The 20963-nt window shown below is 37.6% G+C and overlaps 1 protein-coding gene across 1 annotated transcript in view; it reads left to right on the plus strand.

Moving 5' to 3' along the window:
* The window catches only part of DNAH7 (dynein axonemal heavy chain 7), a 784664-nt gene that overhangs the window by 726828 nt on the left and 36873 nt on the right, over window positions 1-20963 (plus strand). Inside the window, exon 60 of the mRNA XM_053698573.1 lies at window positions 8728-8880. Coding sequence (XP_053554548.1) covers window positions 8728-8880 — 153 coding nt within the window. The remainder of the gene's footprint in view (window positions 1-8727; window positions 8881-20963) is intronic.

Raw genomic sequence — 20963 nt, forward strand, 5'->3', positions numbered from 1 at the left:
GGGGCGGCAGATTAGGGGTTAATAAGTGTAAGATTAGGTGTGTTTAGACTCAGGGTTCATGTTAGGGTGTTAGGTGTAGACATAACTTTTGTTTCTGGTGAAAGTGTTAGTGTAAGTTAAAGGCGCCTATATCATGAAGGGTGATATTATTCTAAATATCACGTATAATACTAGAAAAAATCTCAAAGGTGAAAAACACTGTAGTGCAAATATAAGTACATAAGTAAAATAGTACTAAAACATACAATTTACGTACTATATATATATGTGCAGTCAGTAGCACAAAATAATATGTCTATTCCCTAAAACCCATAATGTAATATGTACAAATAAATGAAATGATTGCACTAAGCAAAGTGGTGATGGGGTATATAAGGTAAACTATAAACCAGTGAAAAACATAATAAGTGCAGAACAATGGTAAGATATTATTCAAACCATAAACTTAGTCCCCAACAAAGAGTTCTAGGAGAAAGAGTCCTTTGAGATCGAAAATGAGGAAAGTCTCTGATGGCAACTTCAATCAGTGTGAAAAAACTGCAGCAAATCTTCTTCCAATGTTGTTCGACAAACAAGCAAGAATCTGGAGACAGTGGAAAAAGCAAGAAGAGGGCGCCACAATAGTTCTCTATCAATAAGATAAAACATACACGCACAGGTAAAATGCAAACTTACAGGATCCAAGGCACTTGAGAAGTGCCACAGGTGCGTTCTGAACTATTAAAGCTGTTCAGCAAGCTTCTCTTTCGTGTGAGCTGATACGACAGCCTCGCAGTTCCAATCCAGGGTAATCAGTCAGTAAGGTGCATTCAAATTCAGATATGACCACAGACTCTGCACCAAAAGTAGGGTAAAATAAAGCTCGTGATGACTATAATAAAATCAACTTCAGTTTATTGTTGATAAAAACACAACGCGTTTCCCGGTCCTCCGACCGTTTCATCAGGTGTATACATTATAATAAAACATCACAGCTTATAAATGATCAGTCGGCGTCTAACAAAATTGAGTGCGCCTGCGTACAAAATAAAAGACCAATCAGTGCATAGTAAAAGCCGGCATAACCCCTATTGGGCAAAACAGAGGGTGTGTATTTTCATTGATACCAACGGTGTCTGACAATGCCTAGTGCGCTTGCATACAACTAAAAATACAGAGAAAACCGGCTAATTACCCGATTGGGCAAAGTGGTGGGTGTGTGTTCATACTCGTGTCACTAAACACACAATCGTAACCCAAATTATATCAAAGTGGTAAATGATACATAAAAAGCAAAAAATATAAATATAAAATCCTATACAGCTAAAAACTGCAGAAATATTAGCATAAATGAAAACACATGAGTATACATATTTTTAACATTCCTCACGGACCACTGAACATAAAGTGACCAGAATCCGTGTTAGCCTATGTACATGATAATGTACCATCGATGTCCAAACATATCAAAGTTTCCATAGAGTTTCCATAGAGAGTATTATTGATAGAAAATAGTTATATGGTAACCCAAAGAAACTTAGCATAGTGACATTCAACAAGGAATAGATGAATCATATACATCGTCCCCTCTGTATGAGGCTCCCAATACCATGACACTATAGATGTCTGGAATCCTAATTGATGTACCTATTAACTCTTAAACCGCCACCCCCCACAACACAAATAAATAATTTAATTACTAAGCCCCCTAACCTAACACCCCCTAAATTAACCCCAATACTAAGTTACACTTAAATAAAACCTTATATTAAATTACAAAAAAATTAATCTAAAATTAACTCTAAATTAAACCTAATCCCTATGAAAATATAAAAGCCCCCCAAAATAAAAACACCCCCTAATCTAAACTAAATTATTAATAGCCCTTAAAAGGGCCTTTTGTAGTAGGGCATTGTCCTAAGGTAAACAGCTCTTTTACCCCCACACACCAAACCCCCCAAAATAAAAAAAAAATAAAAAAAAATAAACTACCCATTGCCCCTAAAAGGGCATTTGAATGGGCATTGCCATTAAAAGGGCATTCAGATATTTTACTGCCCTTAAAAGGGCAATCAGCTCTTTTACAGCCCATTAAATCCCCAATCTTAAAAAAAAAATAGGTACTCATCATTCCTGAAGTCCGGCGGAGAAGGTCTTCTTCCAGGCGCCTCCATCATCTTCTATCTTCATCCGGATCGAAGGCGGCACTGAGCTGGCTTCTCTGATGCAAGGATCCTCAGCAGCGGTCTTCAGCAGCGGCGGTCCTCATCGGCGTGGAGGCTCCCCTTCATATTTATTGGGAGCTACTGAATTCTTATTGGCTGATTTGAACAGCCAATACGATTTCAGTAGCTCTAATCCTATTGGCTGATTTCAAAATTTCAGCCAATAGGAATGCAAGTTACCTCAAATTGAATGCGGTACCTTGCATTCAATTTTCATTGTGCGATGGACATCGGATGAAGAGGAGCCTCCATGCCGCCGAGGATCGCTGCCTCTGAAGACTGCCACTGAGGACCGGTGCTCCGGATCTGCGCATCAGGGAAGGCCTGTAACATAGTATTAATCACGGAGTCAGAGAAACCTCTATGACCAAGAATCAAGCGTTCAATCTCCATACCTTTAAATTTAAGGATTTCAGATCCGGATGGAAAAAAGGACCTTGTGACAGAAGGTCTGGTCTTAACGGAAGAGTCCATGGCTGGCAAGATGCCATCCGGACAAGATCCGCATACCAAAACCTGTGAGGCCATGCCGGAGCTATTAGCAGAACAAACGAGCATTCCCTCAGAATCTTGGAGATTACTCTTGGAAGAAGAACTAGAGGCGGAAAGATATAGGCAGGATGATACTTCCAAGGAAGTGATAATGCATCCACTGCCTCCGCCTGAGGATCCCGGGATCTGGACAGATACCTGGGAAGTTTCTTGTTTAGATGAGAGGCCATCAGATCTATCTCTGGAAGCCCCCACAATTGAACAATCTGAAGAAATACCTCTGGGTGAAGAGACCATTCGCCCGGATGCAACGTTTGGCGACTGAGATAATCCGCTTCCCAATTGTCTACACCTGGGATATGAACCGCAGAGATTAGACAGGAGCTGGATTCCGCCCAAACCAAAATTCGAGATACTTCTTTCATAGCCAGAGGACTGTGAGTCCCTCCTTGATGATTGATGTATGCCACAGTTGTGACATTGTCTGTCTGAAAACAAATGAACGATTCTCTCTTCAGAAGAGGCCAAAACTGAAGAGCTCTGAAAACTGCACGGAGTTCCAAGATATTGATCGGTAATCTCACCTCCTGAGATTCCCAAACTCCTTGTGCCGTCAGAGATCCCCACACAGCTCCCCAACCTGTGAGACTTGCATCTGTTGAAATTACAGTCCAGGTCGGAAGAACAAAAGAAGCCCCCTGAATTAAACGATGGTGATCTGTCCACCACGTTAGAGAGTGCCGAACAATCGGTTTTAAAGATATTAATTGATATATCTTCGTGTAATCCCTGCACCATTGGTTCAGCATACAGAGCTGAAGAGGTCGCATGTGAAAACGAGCAAAGGGGATCGCGTCCGATGCAGCAGTCATAAGACCTAGAATTTCCATGCATAAGGCTACCGAAGGGAATGATTGAGACTGAAGGTTTCGACAGGCTGTAATCAATTTTAGACGTCTCTTGTCTGTTAAAGACAAAGTCATGGACACTGAATCTATCTGGAAACCCAGAAAGGTTACCCTTGTTTGAGGAATCAAAGAACTTTTTGGTAAATTGATCCTCCAACCATGATCTTGAAGAAACAACACAAGTCGATTCGTATGAGACTCTGCTAAATGTAAAGACGGAGCAAGTACCAAGATATCGTCCAAATAAGGAAATACCACAATACCCTGTTCTCTGATTACAGACAGAAGGGCACCGAGAATCTTTGTGAAAATTCTTGGAGCTGTAGCAAGGCCAAACGGTAGAGCCACAAATTGGTAATGCTTGTCTAGAAAAGAGAATCTCAGGAACTGATAATGATCTGGATGAATTGGAATATGCAGATATGCATCCTGTAAATCTATTGTGGACATATAATTCCCTTGCTGAACAAAAGGCAATATAGTCCTTACAGTTACCATCTTGAACGTTGGTATCCTTACATAACGATTCAATAATTTTAGATCCAGAACTGGTCTGAAGGAATTCTCCTTCTTTGGTACAATGAAGAGATTTGAATAAAACCCCATCCCCTGTTCCGGAACTGGAACTGGCATAATTACTCCAGCCAACTCTAGATCTGAAACACAATTCAGAAATGCTTGAGCTTTCACTGGATTTACTGGGACATGGGAAAGAAAAAATCTCTTTGCAGGAGGTCTCATCTTGAAACCAATTCTGTACCCTTCTGAAACAATGTTCTGAAACCAAAGATTGTGAACAGAATTGATCCAAATTTCTTTGAAAAAACGTAACCTGCCCCCTACCAGCTGAACTGGAATGAGGGCCGTACCTTCATGTGAACTTAGAAGCAGGCTTTGCCTTTCTAGCAGGCTTGGATTTATTCCAGACTGGAGATGGTTTCCAAACTGAAACTGCTCCTGAGGACGAAGGATCAGGCTTTTGTTCTTTGTTGAAACGAAAGGAACGAAAACGATTGTTAGCCCTGTTTTTACCTTTAGACTTTTTATCCTGTGGTAAGAAAGTTCCTTTCCCACCAGTAACAGTTGAAATAATAGAATCCAACTGAGAACCAAATAATTTGTTTCCCTGGAAAGAAATGGAAAGTAGAGTTGATTTAGAAGCCATATCAGCATTCCAAGTCTTAAGCCATAAAGCTCTTCTGGCTAAGATAGCCAGAGACATAAATCTAACATCAACTCTAATAATATCAAAAATGGCATCACAGATGAAAATATTAGCATGCTGGAGAAGAATAATAATATCATGAGAATCACGATTTGTTACTTGTTGCGCTAGAGTTTCCAACCAAAAAGTTGAAGCTGCAGCAACATCAGCCAATGATATAGCAGGTCTAAGAAGATTACCTGAACATAGATAAGCTTTTCTTAGAAAAGATTCAATTTTTCTATCTAAAGGATCTTTAAACGAGGTACCATCTGACGTAGGAATGGTAGTACGTTTAGCAAGGGTAGAAATAGCCCCATCAACTTTAGGGATTTTGTCCCAAAATTCTAACCTGTCAGGCGGAACAGGATATAATTGCTTAAAACGTTTAGAAGGAGTAAATGAATTACCCAATTTATCCCATTCCTTAGCAATTACTGCAGAAATAGCATTAGGAACAGGAAAGACTTCTGGAATAACCGCAGGAGCTTTAAAAACCTTATCCAAACGTATAGAATTAGTATCAAGAGGACTAGAATCCTCTATTTCTAAAGCAATTAGTACTTCTTTAAGTAAAGAGCGAATAAATTCCATCTTAAATAAATATGAAGATTTATCAGCATCAATCTCTGAGACAGAATCCTCTGAACCAGAAGAGTCCAAAGAATCAGAATGATGGTGTTCATTTAAAAATTCATCTGTAGAGAGAGAAGATTTAAAAGACTTTTTACGTTTACTAGAAGGAGAAATAACAGACAAAGCCTTCTTTATGGATTCAGAAACAAAATCTCTTATGTTATCAGGAACATTCTGCACCTTAGATGTTGAGGGAACTGCAACAGGCAATGGTACATCACTAAAGGAAATATTATCTGCTTTAACAAGTTTGTCATGACAATTATTACAAACAACAGCTGGAGGAATAGCTACCAAAAGTTTACAGCAGATACACTTAGCTTTGGTAGATCCAGCAGGCAGTGGTTTTCCTGTAGTATCTTCTGGCTCAGATGCAACGTGAGACATCTTGCAATATGTAAGAGAAAAAACAACATATAAAGCAAAATAGATCAAATTCCTTATAAGACAGTTTCAGGAATGGGAAAAAAATGCCAAACATCAAGCTTCTAGCAACCAGAAGCAAATGAAAAATGAGACTGAAATAATGTGGAGACAAAAGCGACGCCCATATCTTTTGGCGCCAAATAAGACGCCCACATTATTTGGCGCCTAAATGCTTTTGGCGCCAAAAATGACGCCACATCCGGAACGCCGACATTTTTGGCGCAAAATAACGTCAAAAATGACGCAACTTCCGGCGACACGTATGACGCCGGAAACGGAAAAGAATTTTTGCGCCAAAAAAGTCCGCGCCAAGAATGACACAATAAAATGAAGCATTTTCAGCCCCCGCGAGCCTAACAGCCCACAGGGAAAAAAGTCAAATTTTTGAGGTAAGAAAAAATATGATAATTTAAAGCATAATCCCAAATATGAAACTGACTGTCTGGAAATAAGGAAAGTTGAACATTCTGAGTCAAGGCAAATAAATGTTTGAATACATATATTTAGAACTTTATAAATAAAGTGCCCAACCATAGCTTAGAGTGTCACAGAAAATAAGACTTACTTACCCCAGGACACTCATCTACATGTTTGTAGAAAGCCAAACCAGTACTGAAACGAGAATCAGTAGAGGAAATGGTAAATATAAGAGTATATCGTCGATCTGAAAAGGGAGGTAAGAGATGAATCTCTACGACCGATAACAGAGAACCTTATGAAATAGACCCCGTAGAAGGAGATCACTGCATTCAATAGGCAATACTCTCCTCACATCCCTCTGACATTCACTGCACGCTGAGAGGAAAACCGGGCTCCAACTTGCTGCGGAGCGCATATCAACGTAGAATCTAGCACAAACTTACTTCACCACCTCCCTTGGAGGCAAAGTTTGTAAAACTGATTTGTGGGTGTGGTGAGGGGTGTATTTATAGGCATTTTAAGGTTTGGGAAACTTTGCCCCTCCTGGTAGGAATGTATATCCCATACGTCACTAGCTCATGGACTCTTGTTAATTACATGAAAGAAAGAGATGTTTAACTTAGGTCAATACCATACAAAATGCCCTTTTTAAGGGCTATTGAAAGTTTAATATTAGATTAGGGGGTGTTTTTATTCTGGGGGGATTTTTTATTTTTATAGGGGTATTAGTTTAGGTTTAATTTTTTTTATTTTGGATTTGTTTATTTTTTTTTGTAATTGTACTTTTTTTATTTGTTGTAACTTTAGCTTGGGGGTTTGTATTTTTTAAACATAGACTGCCCTCTGGGCAGGCTTATCGTCTAGTCTTATAGAATAGCTGTTCTGCAATATCTGAGGAATAGTGAGGATGAACCTTTTTGTCAATTTCTAACTCTTTTAACACTTTCTCTGGTCTAATATATCCTCATTTCTAGGTACATCCCCAATGCCTTGTTACTTTATCGCCTCATTGTCCGCGGCCGAGGCAGTGGGGCACGTTACATTTATGGATTAATTAGTATTGGGAAATATACCAGTAACAGTTGATTAGACCTTAGACAAGATACTGTTAGAACTCCAGTTAGACATGTATACTAGTCGATCGCTAATAAATAAATAGTTTAGAGTTATGTAGTGAACACATCTAGTGTAACTTTTACTAGTTCATGTCTCCCTAAACCCAGAACTGAGTCATTATAATACTTTAGAAAATTTCCTTAACACGCTAGTCTATCTCACCACACTGAAGATTCTTGGATTCTACATTATTTGCCCTATAATATGTCTACTCTTACATCTCTACATTACTTAGTAGCTCTCTTGGCTTAAAGGGACAGTCAACACCAGAATTTTTGCTGTTTAAAAAGAAAGATAATCCCTTTATTACCCATTCCCCAGTTTTGCATAACTAACAATGTTATAGAAATACACCTTTTACCTCTGTGATTACCTTGTATCTATGCCTCTGCAAAGTGCCCCCTATTTCAGTTCTTTTGACAGACTTGCATTTTAGCCAATCATGCTAATAGATGCCAATGTTATCTATATGAAACACATGAACTAATGCCCTCTAGGGGTCAAAATGCATTCAGATTAGAGGCAGTCTTCAAGGTCTAAGAAATTAGCATATGAGAAATTAGCATATGAACCTCCTAGGTTTAGCTTTCAACTAAAAATACCAAGAGAACAAAGCAAAAATTGTGATAAAAGTAAATTGGAAAGTTGTTTAAAATTATATTCCCTATTTAAATCATAAGTGTGTTTTTTTTACTTGACTGTCCCTTTAATAACTCAGCCTCAGTGGTGTGGACTAGCTCACTGACCTATACTAAACTATAAAGGAAGCAGACCGTAATAATTGGTTGATAGTTTTTTTTTATATCATTGTGGCACGGTATTTTTCCTTCCTTTCGCCATGATGGTTCAAAAGTGGCCCTATATTGCAGCTCTCCTCCTGCTGTTCTATATGCTATTACACTTTGGAGTCTAAAACTGGCTTTGTTTATCTAAGGAGGTTTAAGCTTTAACTTATTGAAGAAACATAAAAGGAGGTTCACCATCTAAGACCCAAGAGTGGTCTCCTTGTGCTTGGGACTGCCTTCTGTAAATTCACATTTTCCATAGTACTAGGAGGTCCATAAGTAGCCTCTTATATCATTTAGAAGGTATGTAGTTTGAAAGGCAAGTGATATGTATACTTATGTTCTTGAAAACATTTTCTTTGTATATTTTCTATTGATATATTTTGCTTTGAATGCCCTGAACTTAACCTCAATAAAAATTATTTAAAAAAATATATATTTTTTTATATATATCAGACTGAAATAGCAAATGCAAGTTATGGGAAATTGTTGAAGTAAACTGTGTTGGATTAATGCCTAATTTATATGATTTATAGGGATTGGTGGTTATGTCTTCTGAGCTAGAAGAGGTAGTGGTCAGTATCCTCAAAGGCAAGATTCCTGGGATGTGGATGAAGAAATCATATCCAAGCCTCAAACCTCTCGGCAGTTATGTTAATGACTTCCTTGCAAGATTAGCATTTTTACAGGTAAACAGACTATATAAATATATGCTAATGTACTCTGAGTTACATATAAAAGCTGACACATTTTCTAAGGGATTTTCAAATTAATTTGTCATCATTATAGTTTTGTTAAATAATCTACTGCAAAGAAAGAGTTGACTTGATGAATCGGGAATATTTTTTTTACACCTTTGTCAAACAAAATAAACCTTTTGCGTTTAAAGGACTTTGATTTGTTCTACCTTTAATGTGTTCCTAATGATCCATTATAACCGCTGATGTGTATTAAATTGTTTACAAATAGCTCCTTTACATTTATTTTTTTAAATATTTTTTTTTATTAAGGTTTGATATACAATAACAGACAAGCAATAATTCAAATAGTGTGTTGGTACAGAAAGAAAAATCATATCAATTGTCTTGAAAATAATATTATACAACCATCCCTGTTACATCACAGGATAGTGTGAAATATATAGAAAATGAACCTCACATTTTCAGAATACAAATAAAGAATAACAGTGATATTGTCTTTTTCTTTGTTATGTATTAATTTTAAATAAATCTGACATGAGAAATATTTGTACTATAGCTTGTAAAGATAAACGGCTATATTACGAGTCTTGCGTTAGGCTTAAAAAGCAGCGTTGGCCAGTCCCAATGCTGCTTTTTAACGCCCGCTAGTATTACGAGTCTTGAAGGTACAGGTGTACCGCTGACTTTTTTGGCCAGACTTGGAAATACAGCAAATCCACTTACGTAAATTGCGTATCCTATATTTTCAATGGGACTTGCATAGCGCCGGTATTACGAGTCTGACAAAAAGTGAGCAGTAGACCCTCTCCTGTCAAGACTGGTACCGCATTTTAAAGTTAGTAGTTAAGAGTTTTACACTACACCCATAAACTACCTATTAACCCCTAAACCGAGGTCCCCCCCACATCGCAAACACTATAATAACATTTTTAACCCCTAATCTGCCGAACCGGACATGACCGCCACTATAATAAATATATTAACCCCTAAACCGCCGCACTCCCGCCTCGCAAACACTACTTAAATTTTATTAACCTCTAATCTGCCGTTCCAAACATCGCCGCAACCTACCTGCATTTATTAACCCCTAATCTTCCGCCCTCAACGTCGCCGCCACTATATTAAAGTTATTAACCCCTAAATCTAAGTCTAGCCCTAACCCCCCTAACTTAATAATAGTAATTTTATTTAAATTATATTTAACTAAATTATTCATATTAAAAACTAAATACTTACCTATAAAATAAACCCTAAGCTAGCTACAATATAACTAATAGTTACATTGTAGGTATCTTAGGGTTTATTTTTATTTTACAGGCAAGTTTGAATTTATTTTAACTAGGTAGAAAAGTTATTAAATAGTTAATAACTATTTAATAACTACAGTACCTAGTTAAAATAAAGACAAATTTACCTGTAAAATAAAACCTAACCTAAATTACAATTACACCTAACACTACATTATAATTAAATTAATACCCTAAATTAAATACAATTAAATACAAATAAATAAAATTATCTAAAGTAAAAAAAACAAACAAACACAAAATTACAGAAAATAATAAACAAATTACAAGATTTTTAAACTAATTACACCTAATCTATTCCCCCTAACAAAATTAAAAAAAAAAAGCCCTACCCTACCCATTCAGCCAATAGGATTGAGCTGGAATTCTATTGGCTGTTCCAATCAGCCGATAGAATGCCAGCTCAATCCTATTGGCTGATTGCATCAGCCAATAGGATTGTTTCTACCTTAATTCCGATTGGCTGATAGAATTCTATCAACAAATCGGAATTGAAGGGACGCCATCTTGGATGACGTCACATAAAGGAACCCTTGAAGATCACCGTACTTTGAGAAATCTTCACCCAACCGGGCCGAAGTCCTCAATGAAGCCGGGCGAAGTGGTCCTCCAGACAGGCAGAAGTCTTCATCCAAGCCAGGAAGAAGAGGTCCTCCAGACGGGCAGAAGTCTTCATCCAGGCGGCATCTTCTATCTTCATCCATTCGGCGCGGAGCGGCTCCATCTTCAAGACATCCGACGCGGAGCATCCTCTTCAAACGAAGTCCAACTGAAGAATGAAGGTTCCTATAAATGAGGTCATCCAAGATGGCGTCCCTTGAATTCTGATTGGCTGATAGAATTCTATCCGGCGCGCAGCGGGTCCATCTTCAAGACATCTGGTGCGGAGCATCCTCTTCCATCAAAGTCTTCTTACTAAATGACGGTTCCTTTATGTGACGTCATCTAAGATGGCGTCCCTTCAATTCCGATTGGCTGATAGAATTCTATCAGCCAATCTGAATTAAGGTAGAAAAAATCCTATTGGCTGATCCAATCAGCCAATAGGATTGAGCTGACATTCTATGGCTGATTCAATCAGCCAATAGAATGCAAGCTCAATCCTATTGGCTGATTGCATCAGCCAATAGGATTTTTGTACCTTAATTCCGATTGTCTGATAGAATTCTATCAGCCAATCAGAATTCAAGGGACGCCATCTTGGATGACCTCATTTAAAGGAACCTTCTTTCTTCAGTTGGACTTCGTTTGAAGAGGATGCTCCGCATCAAATGTCTTGAAGATGGAGCCGCTCCGCGCCGAATGGATGAAGATAGAAGATGCCGCCTGGATGAAGACTTCTGCCCGTCTGGAGGACCTCTTCTTCCCGGCTTGGATGAAGACTTCTGCCTGTCTGGAGGACCACTTCGCCCGGCTTCGTTGAGGACTTCGGCCCGGTTGGGTGAAGACTTCTCAAAGTAGCCTGATCTTCAAGGGTTCCTTTACGTGACGTTATCCAAGATGGCGTCCCTTCAATTCCGATTGGCTGATAGAATTCTATCAGCCAATCGGAATTAAGGTAGAAAAAATCCTATTGGCTGATGCAATCAGCCAATAGGATTGAGCTTGCATTCTATTGGCTGATCCAATAGGATTTCTTCTACCTTAATTCCGATTGGCTGATGAGATGTCAGATGTCTTGAAGATGGACCCGCCCGTCTGGAGGACTACTTCGCCCGGCAGGGATGAAGACTTCTCCCAGCTTCGTTGAGGACTTTGGCCCGGTTGGGTGAAGACGTCTCCCGGTAAGGTGATCTTCAAGGGGTTAGTGTTAGTTTTTTTTTTTAGGGGGGTATTGGGTGGGTTTTAGAGTAGGATTGGCTGTGTGGGTGGTGGGTTTTAATGTTGGGGGTATTTGTACTTTTTTTTACAGGTAAAAGAGCTGATTATTTTGGGGCAATGCCCAGCAAAAGGCCCTTTAAAGGGCTATTTGTAATTTAGGGTAGGGCTTTTTTATTTTGAGGGGGCTTTTTTATTTTGTTAAGGGGATTAGATTAGGTGTAATTAGTTTAAAAATCTTGTAATTTGTTTATTATTTTCTGTAATTTAGTGGGGGGTTTTTTGTACTTTAGATAATTTTATTTATTTGTATTTAATTGTATTTAATTTAGGGAAATAATTTAATGATAGTGTAGTGGTAGGTGTAATTGTAACTTAGGTTAGGTTTTATTTTACAGGTAAATTTGTCTTTATTTTAACTAGGTAGTTATTAAATAGTTAATAACTATTCTACCTAGTTCAAATAAATACAAACTTGCCTGTAAAATAAAAATAAACCCTAAGCTAGCTATTTTGTAACTATTAGTTATATTGTAGCTAGCTTAGGGTTTATTTTATAGGTAAGTATTTAGTTTTAAATAGGAATTATTTAGGTAATAGTAATTTTATTTAGATTTATTTAAATTATATTTAAGTTAGGGGTGGTTAGGGTTAGACTTAGGTTTAGGGGTAAATAACTTTAATATAGTGGCGGCGACGTTGGGGGTGGCAGATTAGGGGTTAAGAAGTGTAGGTAGGTTGTGGCGACATTGGGGGCGGCAGATTAGGGGTTAATAAATATAATGTAGGTGTCGGCGATGTTGGGGGCAGCAGATTAGGGGTTCATAAGTATAATGTAGGTGACGGCGGTCTCCGGAGCATCAGATTAGGGTTAATCAATATAATGTAGGTGTCAGCGATGTCGGGGTCATCAGATTAGGGGTTAATAAGTGTAAGATTAGGGGTGTTTAGACTCGGGGTTCATGTTAGGGTGTAGACATAAATGTATTTTCCCCATAGGAATCAATGGGGCTGCGTTAGGAGCTAAACACTGCTTTTTTGCAGGTGTTTTTTTTTTGCAGGTGTTTTTTCAGCCGGCTCTCCCCCATTGATTCCTATGGGGAAATCGTGCACAAGCACGTTCAGCCAGCTCACCGCTAACGTAAGCAGCGCTGGTATTCAGGTGAGATGTGGAGCAAAATTTTGCTCTACGATCACTTTTTTTGCGATTAACGTCGGGTTTGTAAAAACCCGTAATACCAGCGCTGTCTGTAAGTGAGCGGTGAGCATAAACTGCTCGTTAGCACCACATAGCATCTAACACAAAACTCATAATCTAGCCAATAGAAAATAAACAATAAGCTCAAAAAGAAGAACGACCATATTTAAATAAATATGCTATGTTGTTTTCAACTTAAGAAGTTAAAACCTGCTAGTATATCTTATATGAGAGTGTAGACTTTATAATATCCCAATAAACCCAAATATATGGTAGCCATATATAAATAAAAAATTTTTTTTACAAAAAACATGCTTCCATCGGGATATCTGAAACAAATCTTAAATGTCGACACTGTTAATATACAGTTTTGTTTACAATATTAGTTCTGGATAATAAAATTATCGGGTTAACTGTAAGCTTATGATCATAGTTTTGGTTCTATATAGTAGTTAGTGATTAAGTTATTAACTGCGGTTTTATTGTGAGAGAAACCGCTCATTATGTATCTGGGTACAATAATTAAAATACTTGGATACTTATGGGGGGTGGGGTAGGAGACCAGCCGACTAAGTAAAAATAGTCTTACAAGACCTATTAACAACAATGGAGCTAGTGGGGTTATTATATTCTATCTGGTTAGACACTGAAATGTAGAAGGTTATAATTGAGTATGAGATAATCTCTTGATATAATATAAAGCTGAGACTTCTTCCGAGTTTGTAAAGGATATTGTTATATACATTAGCTCAGGGTAAAAATGCAGGTGTAAATCCTGTTCCCCGAGTATGGGCCCTACACCAAGCAACAGGAAAATACTAAAATAATAGATATAATACCCAGCTTTGTAAAGAGCACACATTAATACCCATCATTTATAGTCGACGAAAAAGGCAGCACTCCAATGATCCATAGTTAAAACAAAGTTCTTTATTAATCCAAGGATAAAAGAAAACTAACACACAGTAATATCATGGTAGGAGGAGGTGGGGTCCTGACATGTTTTGTGTGTGTGAGTTTGCTTTTATCCTGGGATTAATAAAGAACTTTTTTTAACTATGGATCATTGGAGTGCTGCCTTTTCCGTCTACTTTTGATACCTTTAGCCTGATCGGCTCTGTCTAGGCTTGCACCCTTCAAACAGTGCATTTCCAGTACACACGCCGTTATTGAGGGCGGTGTTTGTTTGTCCGCTTTGAGGATCCCTGCTAGGATTGGCTCCATGTCTCACGCCTTTTTGCTGGAGTGGCGTCACTATTTTCCACTCACATCATTTATATGCTAATGTGGAACAAGCTAAAATATCAAAGTGGAAAACCCTGCCAAATGCCTATATGTGTACTTTAAAGAGAACAAGTAAACACAGTGTGAGAGAGCGGTCCCACCATGTAAATTACAAATAGTCTCAAGTACCCTATATAATAGGATCATACTTATTTGGCTCCACCTATGAGGATAATTTAGTTAACATAGTATGAAGAGAAACTTCACATTATATATATATAGGGGTGGCAAAGCTCATTACCTTTCTCAAGTAGTTATAACAAAATAGGTTGTTCTTGTAGATGGCGTCTAAACCAAAAATGTAAGCGCTTAATGAGCATATTTATTTCATTATCTTAGTAGAGACGTGGCTTAAGATCAGGGCATAAATAAACAGTGCCTACCAGATTATTAATTTTAAACAATTATAACCACACAAACATATCTCAATATTAATACCAGAGAACAAGGAGCAATATTTCATAAGTTAATTAAAAACTATATAGGAGACAAAAATAGGTAAATGTTATGGCTATTGCACTACTATATGTAGACACATGGGAACATTTAACGGTAACCTTGAGGAGCTAGCAAGATTCACGAATATAGGCCACCTCATTATCTAGTGTTTATCATCTAGTATGGAGATAAAGTACCCTTCTAGTAAGCTAATTACAGTGGGTGTTAAACTAAATATGGACTAAATAGTATGCTTAAGAGGCTAACATCCAATACATATATAGGAATCTTACCCAAATGAAGTTGGTCATGGGTTATTTACATCTAAAAAAGGAAGTACAACTACAAAAAGATGACTCTAAGAAATAAATGGTGAGGATATAAGGTAAAAGAAGGGTTGTTATCGTACCCTGTTCAACCTGAGATAAAAATATATATGGACATACCAGTTTAAATTTAAAAGAGTAGGCCATGCTGTCTCGGCCGCTGACAACACGGCGATGTGGTTAGATATTGGGTATATTTTCACAGTTTAGTTACCAGGGAGAGAACTAGACAATAAAAGGGTCTATTTGTGCGGTGTTACAAGTGAAATAACATTAGGCCTCTAAACAGTTTAAAGAATAAATATGCATAAAACCTAGAACAAATAACAGCAAGTAACTTCATTAACAATAATGCATGAGGACTCGGCAAACAAGCACAAGTGTAATCCAACCTGATTTGAACTATAGGGTAATTGAGTCCATGTCAAAATATAGGCTTCTAAATATCGATGGACTTAACCGTTGACTAGCCAACCAGCCGCCACAAAAAGGATCATAATGTTTATCCCATGCCTGCTCTCTCAAACAGGGAAGCTGGATAATGCAAGTCCATCAGCATATGTGTAGCAGACTGCACCCATTTTAGGCCGCAACCCCAGTCCCAGAACATATTAACCGATACCAGATCTAACTTCCTATTGAAATATTATCAAGGAGGGTTGTTTGGTGAGAGATTCAAGAATAGTGTTTCTGAGAAAAGAGTGGGTTCCCCAATTCTGGGGGTCCTCTGTGCCAAAAGTATACTGAAGTCCAGATAACTTTATGTTCTTGATGGTGTTCTGGTCTAACAGGATAAGCGATGAAGAATGTATAAAATGATCTTGACTCTTATTATAAGGAGAGACTGAATACAAAGGAGAACAAAATATGGATTCCACTGAGTCACTATCATATGGGTTTGTTATGTATACTGCATCTGGTGTTGTCTTGATTTCACTCATAGATCCCATGATTGTGCATCTAGCTGACTCTTCTGTTCTTTTCCCACCAGTGAGGGAGAGAGTTGCAAAAGCCTCTTCAATTGTTTGTGTCTCTGCCTGTGCTCTTCCAAAACATCATTTAATGCCAAAAGAAAATCATACATGTATACTGGTGCAAGATTATTAGCCCAGTGATTTTCAACCTTTTTTTTGCTGTGGCACATTTTTTTACATTAAAAAATCCTGTGGCACACCACCATCCCAAAATTTTAATAAATCCCACATTGTAGCGATTCAATTAAATTAAGCTTTATTAGCATGCACAGCAGTCACTATAACTGTATTGCCAAAGCTAGAGGCACAATAATAACCATCAAAATCTCACTGAGAATAACAATATGCATCAACAACAAAAGAGCAACAAGTACAAAAAACAAAAATGAACAATGAAGAAAACCACACACACAGGGACATAGAACACACACACACACACACACAGGTTCATAGAACACACACACACACACACATACACACACAGGGACATAGAACACACACACATGGACACAGAACACAAACACACACTTAGGCACACAGAACACACACTGCCTGAGGTCCATCTCACTTGGGACCCCCTCCTGTTTAATTAAAATGGGCACAGAACACACACAAGGACTAGTAAGATTTAATAAAATTGGAAAAATAGATTTAATCCAGCATAAAGGTGCTTCAGATATATACATACATATACAAGCATATATAAATATTACACACATATAAATGTTTGTGTGTAATATTTATATGTGTATGTGTATATATATATATATATATATATATATATATATAATATATTATAATAATAATAAGAGATGTTTTTCCCTCTGCACCAGATGTGATGTTCAAAGGGAGGGAGGCTGTATTTTACAGATTAGGGCCTAAAGGCCATGCGGTCACTATGTTTTGGTGTTCATAAGCCAGTCTACATACAAGACAAGCCTTTTTTAAATAAGATTTATTTTATACTGTTTCATACTATTTCCTTTCCGCTTTCTCAGACGCGGTGCTAATAAGTTAGTGCGGCTAAAGTTTAAACCAGACAACATCAGACATAATTAAAGGGACACTCAGGTTTTATTACATTTTCATGATTCATATACAGCATGTAATTTTAAACAACTTTCCAATTTACTTCCATTAAAAAAAATGTGCACAGTCTTTTATATTTACACTTTTTTGAGTCACCAACTCCTACTGAGCATGTGCAAGAACTCAGACTATACGTATATGCATTTGTGATTGGCTGATTGCTATCACATGGTACAGGGGGAGTGGAAATATACATAACTTTGAAATGTGTTAAAAAAGAATCTACTACTCATTTGAAATTCAGAGTAAATGCTATTGTATTGTCTTGTTATCTTGCATTTGTTGATTATGCAAATCTGCTGTGTTTACTGGTCCTTTAAGTAAGAGTAAGCATTTGCATTAATACTCAGCAAAAAATTAACAACAAATAAATTGAAAAAAACTAATTTTCTAACTTTGACCCCCAAAATCTGTTACACATCTACAACCATTAAAACACTCCCATGCTAAATAGTTTCTAAATTTTGTCTTGAGTTTAGAAATACCCAATGTTTACATGTTCTTTGCTTTTTTTGTAAGTTATAGGGCAATAAGTACAAGTAGCACTTTACTATTTCCAAACCATATTTTTTTTCAAAATTAACGATAGTTACATTGGAATACTGATATCGGTCAGGTATCCCTGAATATCCCTTGACATGTATATATATTTTTTAGTAGACAACTCAAAGTATTGATCTAGGTCCATTTTGGTATATTTCATGCCACCATTTCACTGCCAAATGCGATCAAATAAAAAAAATTGTTCACTTTTTCACAAACTTTAGGTTTCTCACTGAAATTATTTACAAACAGCTTGTGCAATTATAGCACAAATGGTTGTAAATGCTTATCTGGGTTCCCCTTTGTTCAGAAATAGCAGACATATATGGCTTTGGCATTACTTTTTGGTAATTAGAGGGCCGCTAAATGCTGCTGCGCATTGTATTATGCCCAGCAGTGCAGGGGTTAATTTGGTAGCTTGTAGGGAGCTTGTAGGGTTAATTTTAGCTTTAGTGTAGTAGACAACCCAAAGTTTTGATCCAGGCCCATTTTGGTATATTTCATGCCACCATTTCACTGCCAAATGCGATCAAATAAAAGAAAATCGTTAACTTTTTCACTAACTTTAGGATTCTCACTGAAATGATTTACAAACAGCTTGTGCAATTATGGCACAAATGGTTGTAAATGCTTCTCTGGGATCCCCTTTGTTCAGAAATAGCAGACATATATGGCTTTAGCATTGCTTTTTGGCAATTAGAAGGCCGCTAAATGCTGTTGCACACCACACTTGTATTATGCTCAGCAGTGACAGGGTTAATTAGGTAGCTTGTAGCGAGCTTGAAGGGTTAATTTTAGCTTCAGTGTAGAGATCAGCCTCCCACATGACACATCCCACCTCCTGATCCTTCCCCAACAGCTCTCATCCCTCCCCCACCCTGCAATTGTCTTGCCATCTTAAGTACTGGCAGAAAGTCTGCCAGTACTAAAATAAAATACTTTAAAAAAAAAATAATAAAAAAATATATATATATATATTCTGCTGTGTAGGTTCCCCCTTAGCCCCCAACCTCATTGATCCACTCCCCGAAAGAGCTTTCTAACCCACCCCCCACTAATTACTTTCCACTATTTTGGGTACTGGCAGCTGTCTGCCAGTACCCACTTTGCATTTAAATGTGGTTTATTTATTTATTTTTTTTATAATTTTTATTGAGGTTCTTTTCCAAACAAACAATTAGTAAATGTCAATACATATTAAAAAGAAAAATAAATTGTTACAGAATAGGCTGCCAAAAAAGATCGTATAAGTACATAATACAGTTGAATGACAAATTACCCATGAAATACAAGCAATAAACGCTGTTCAAACAGTACACCCACTATAAGATATAAGCGACCACTTTTGGACCGCAAAGATGCTGTAACATAATATAAAGCAGGTGAGCAGTGATGTGACAGGGCCACTCATGGACCCCTAATGGAGAACCTCTTTTTTTAATTTTTTAGAACTATAGTTAGGATATATTTTAATAAGGATTATAAAGGATTATAATGTTCTTATATATTCTGTAAATTTTATGCATCTGTCAATATTCTTAATGATGCTGCCTATACCTGGAGGTCAGATTAAAATATTAAGCTTAGAGTCAAACAATAAGCTAATCAGGCCTCATTAGAATCTGCAATAAAGGTACTTAAATCTCTAAAAAACAACAACTGTCATAACCACAGAATGACCTTTTATATTTTGAAGCTTTATCTTAACGCGTTAAATATAAAAAAGTAAAATTTTGAGTTTGTGAATAGTGTTGGGCACAAACAAAATATTAAAAAAGAAAAAGGCTTAAACAGAGGGAACATCTAGAGCAATTTTGGGAGAGCAACCATTTATGAAATTGAAAAGTTTAAGTAAGCAAGTAATGTAACGGGGCTAGGAGGTTTTCCATCCACTATGATAGTTTTAAATACAGTAAAATTAAAATTAAGTATGAAATAGCCTGCCGTCTCGGCCGCTGACGACAAAAGCATCCCACACAACATCTATGCAATATTTACATAATGGCACAACCAAGGGTAAAAAGTAAGCCTTCATCATTTCCCAACGTAATAATTGCTATACATATAATAGAAATGAGAGGGGAAAAAAATATCTATCAACAAGTATCAACTGTTAGTGGTCATAACAGAACAAGTAGAAATAACTATGGGTGAGTTCTTATAGGGCATCAACTTATAAACAAGGTAGATAATCACTGATTCAGAATGTTCCAGTAATAGCAGTCATTAACCCCTTAGGGCTTCATTATGTGCAATAAGGAAAGGGAAAACTATGTCCATTCTGATAAACGATTTAAGTCTGTGTATTAAGTGCCTCTTAACTATCCGGAGTATATAGACATTTCAAGAGGCTGAACCCCTTCTCTCAACCAACTCCGGTGCAGTGGTACTCACTGTGTCCCAAAACTATGTTCCGCAGCCAGGATATTTGCGCAATAATGAGTGTCCTTACATGCTGTCTCCCTGTAGCGCAGCTCTGTTCAAGAGAGCTGATGAAAAGTGTCAGGCTGCCCCATTTGCTCTTTAGAGGGTGTCTCTGAGGTAACATGGAGATAGCTGCAATTTGTTGCCTTGCCACTTCTGGAATAAAGCATGGCTCCTCTGGGACAAACTCTTGCGCAGAGTGAGTTGTAGATTGCTTGCAAGCTTCGTTGCTCATCACATGCTTAGGGATCTTGCAGTCATCTGTATCCCACATCAAGTTATGTGCCTCCCTTGAAGTATTCAGAGACCCGCTCTGGAATATCTCAGCACGATGTTCCCAACCGCATGGGACTGCATCACCTGGTTTTCTTTGTTCCTCTACAGGGGCATTTAGATGTAATGAATCAAAGGAGGTTTGCAGGGTTTCTGTAAAGGAGATCTGATATGTATATAGCAAAGCCTGTATCTCTTCCAGCAGGTAAAGAGCAGACTCCATAGTGATTGTAGGTCAGACAGATGTTGTATGTATTCAGCAGTAACTGCTGCGTAACGACAAGGCCGGAGAGCACCTCGCCGGGGGTTTGAAGTAAAGGCCGCAACCTCAGATGTTATGCCAGGCTCTGATGCCAGCAGCTATTTCCTTAAGATTGAGCTCATTAGATGCAGGCTG

Source organism: Bombina bombina, chromosome 1, assembly GCF_027579735.1.
Source record: "Bombina bombina isolate aBomBom1 chromosome 1, aBomBom1.pri, whole genome shotgun sequence".
NCBI lineage: Eukaryota > Metazoa > Chordata > Amphibia > Anura > Bombinatoridae > Bombina > Bombina bombina.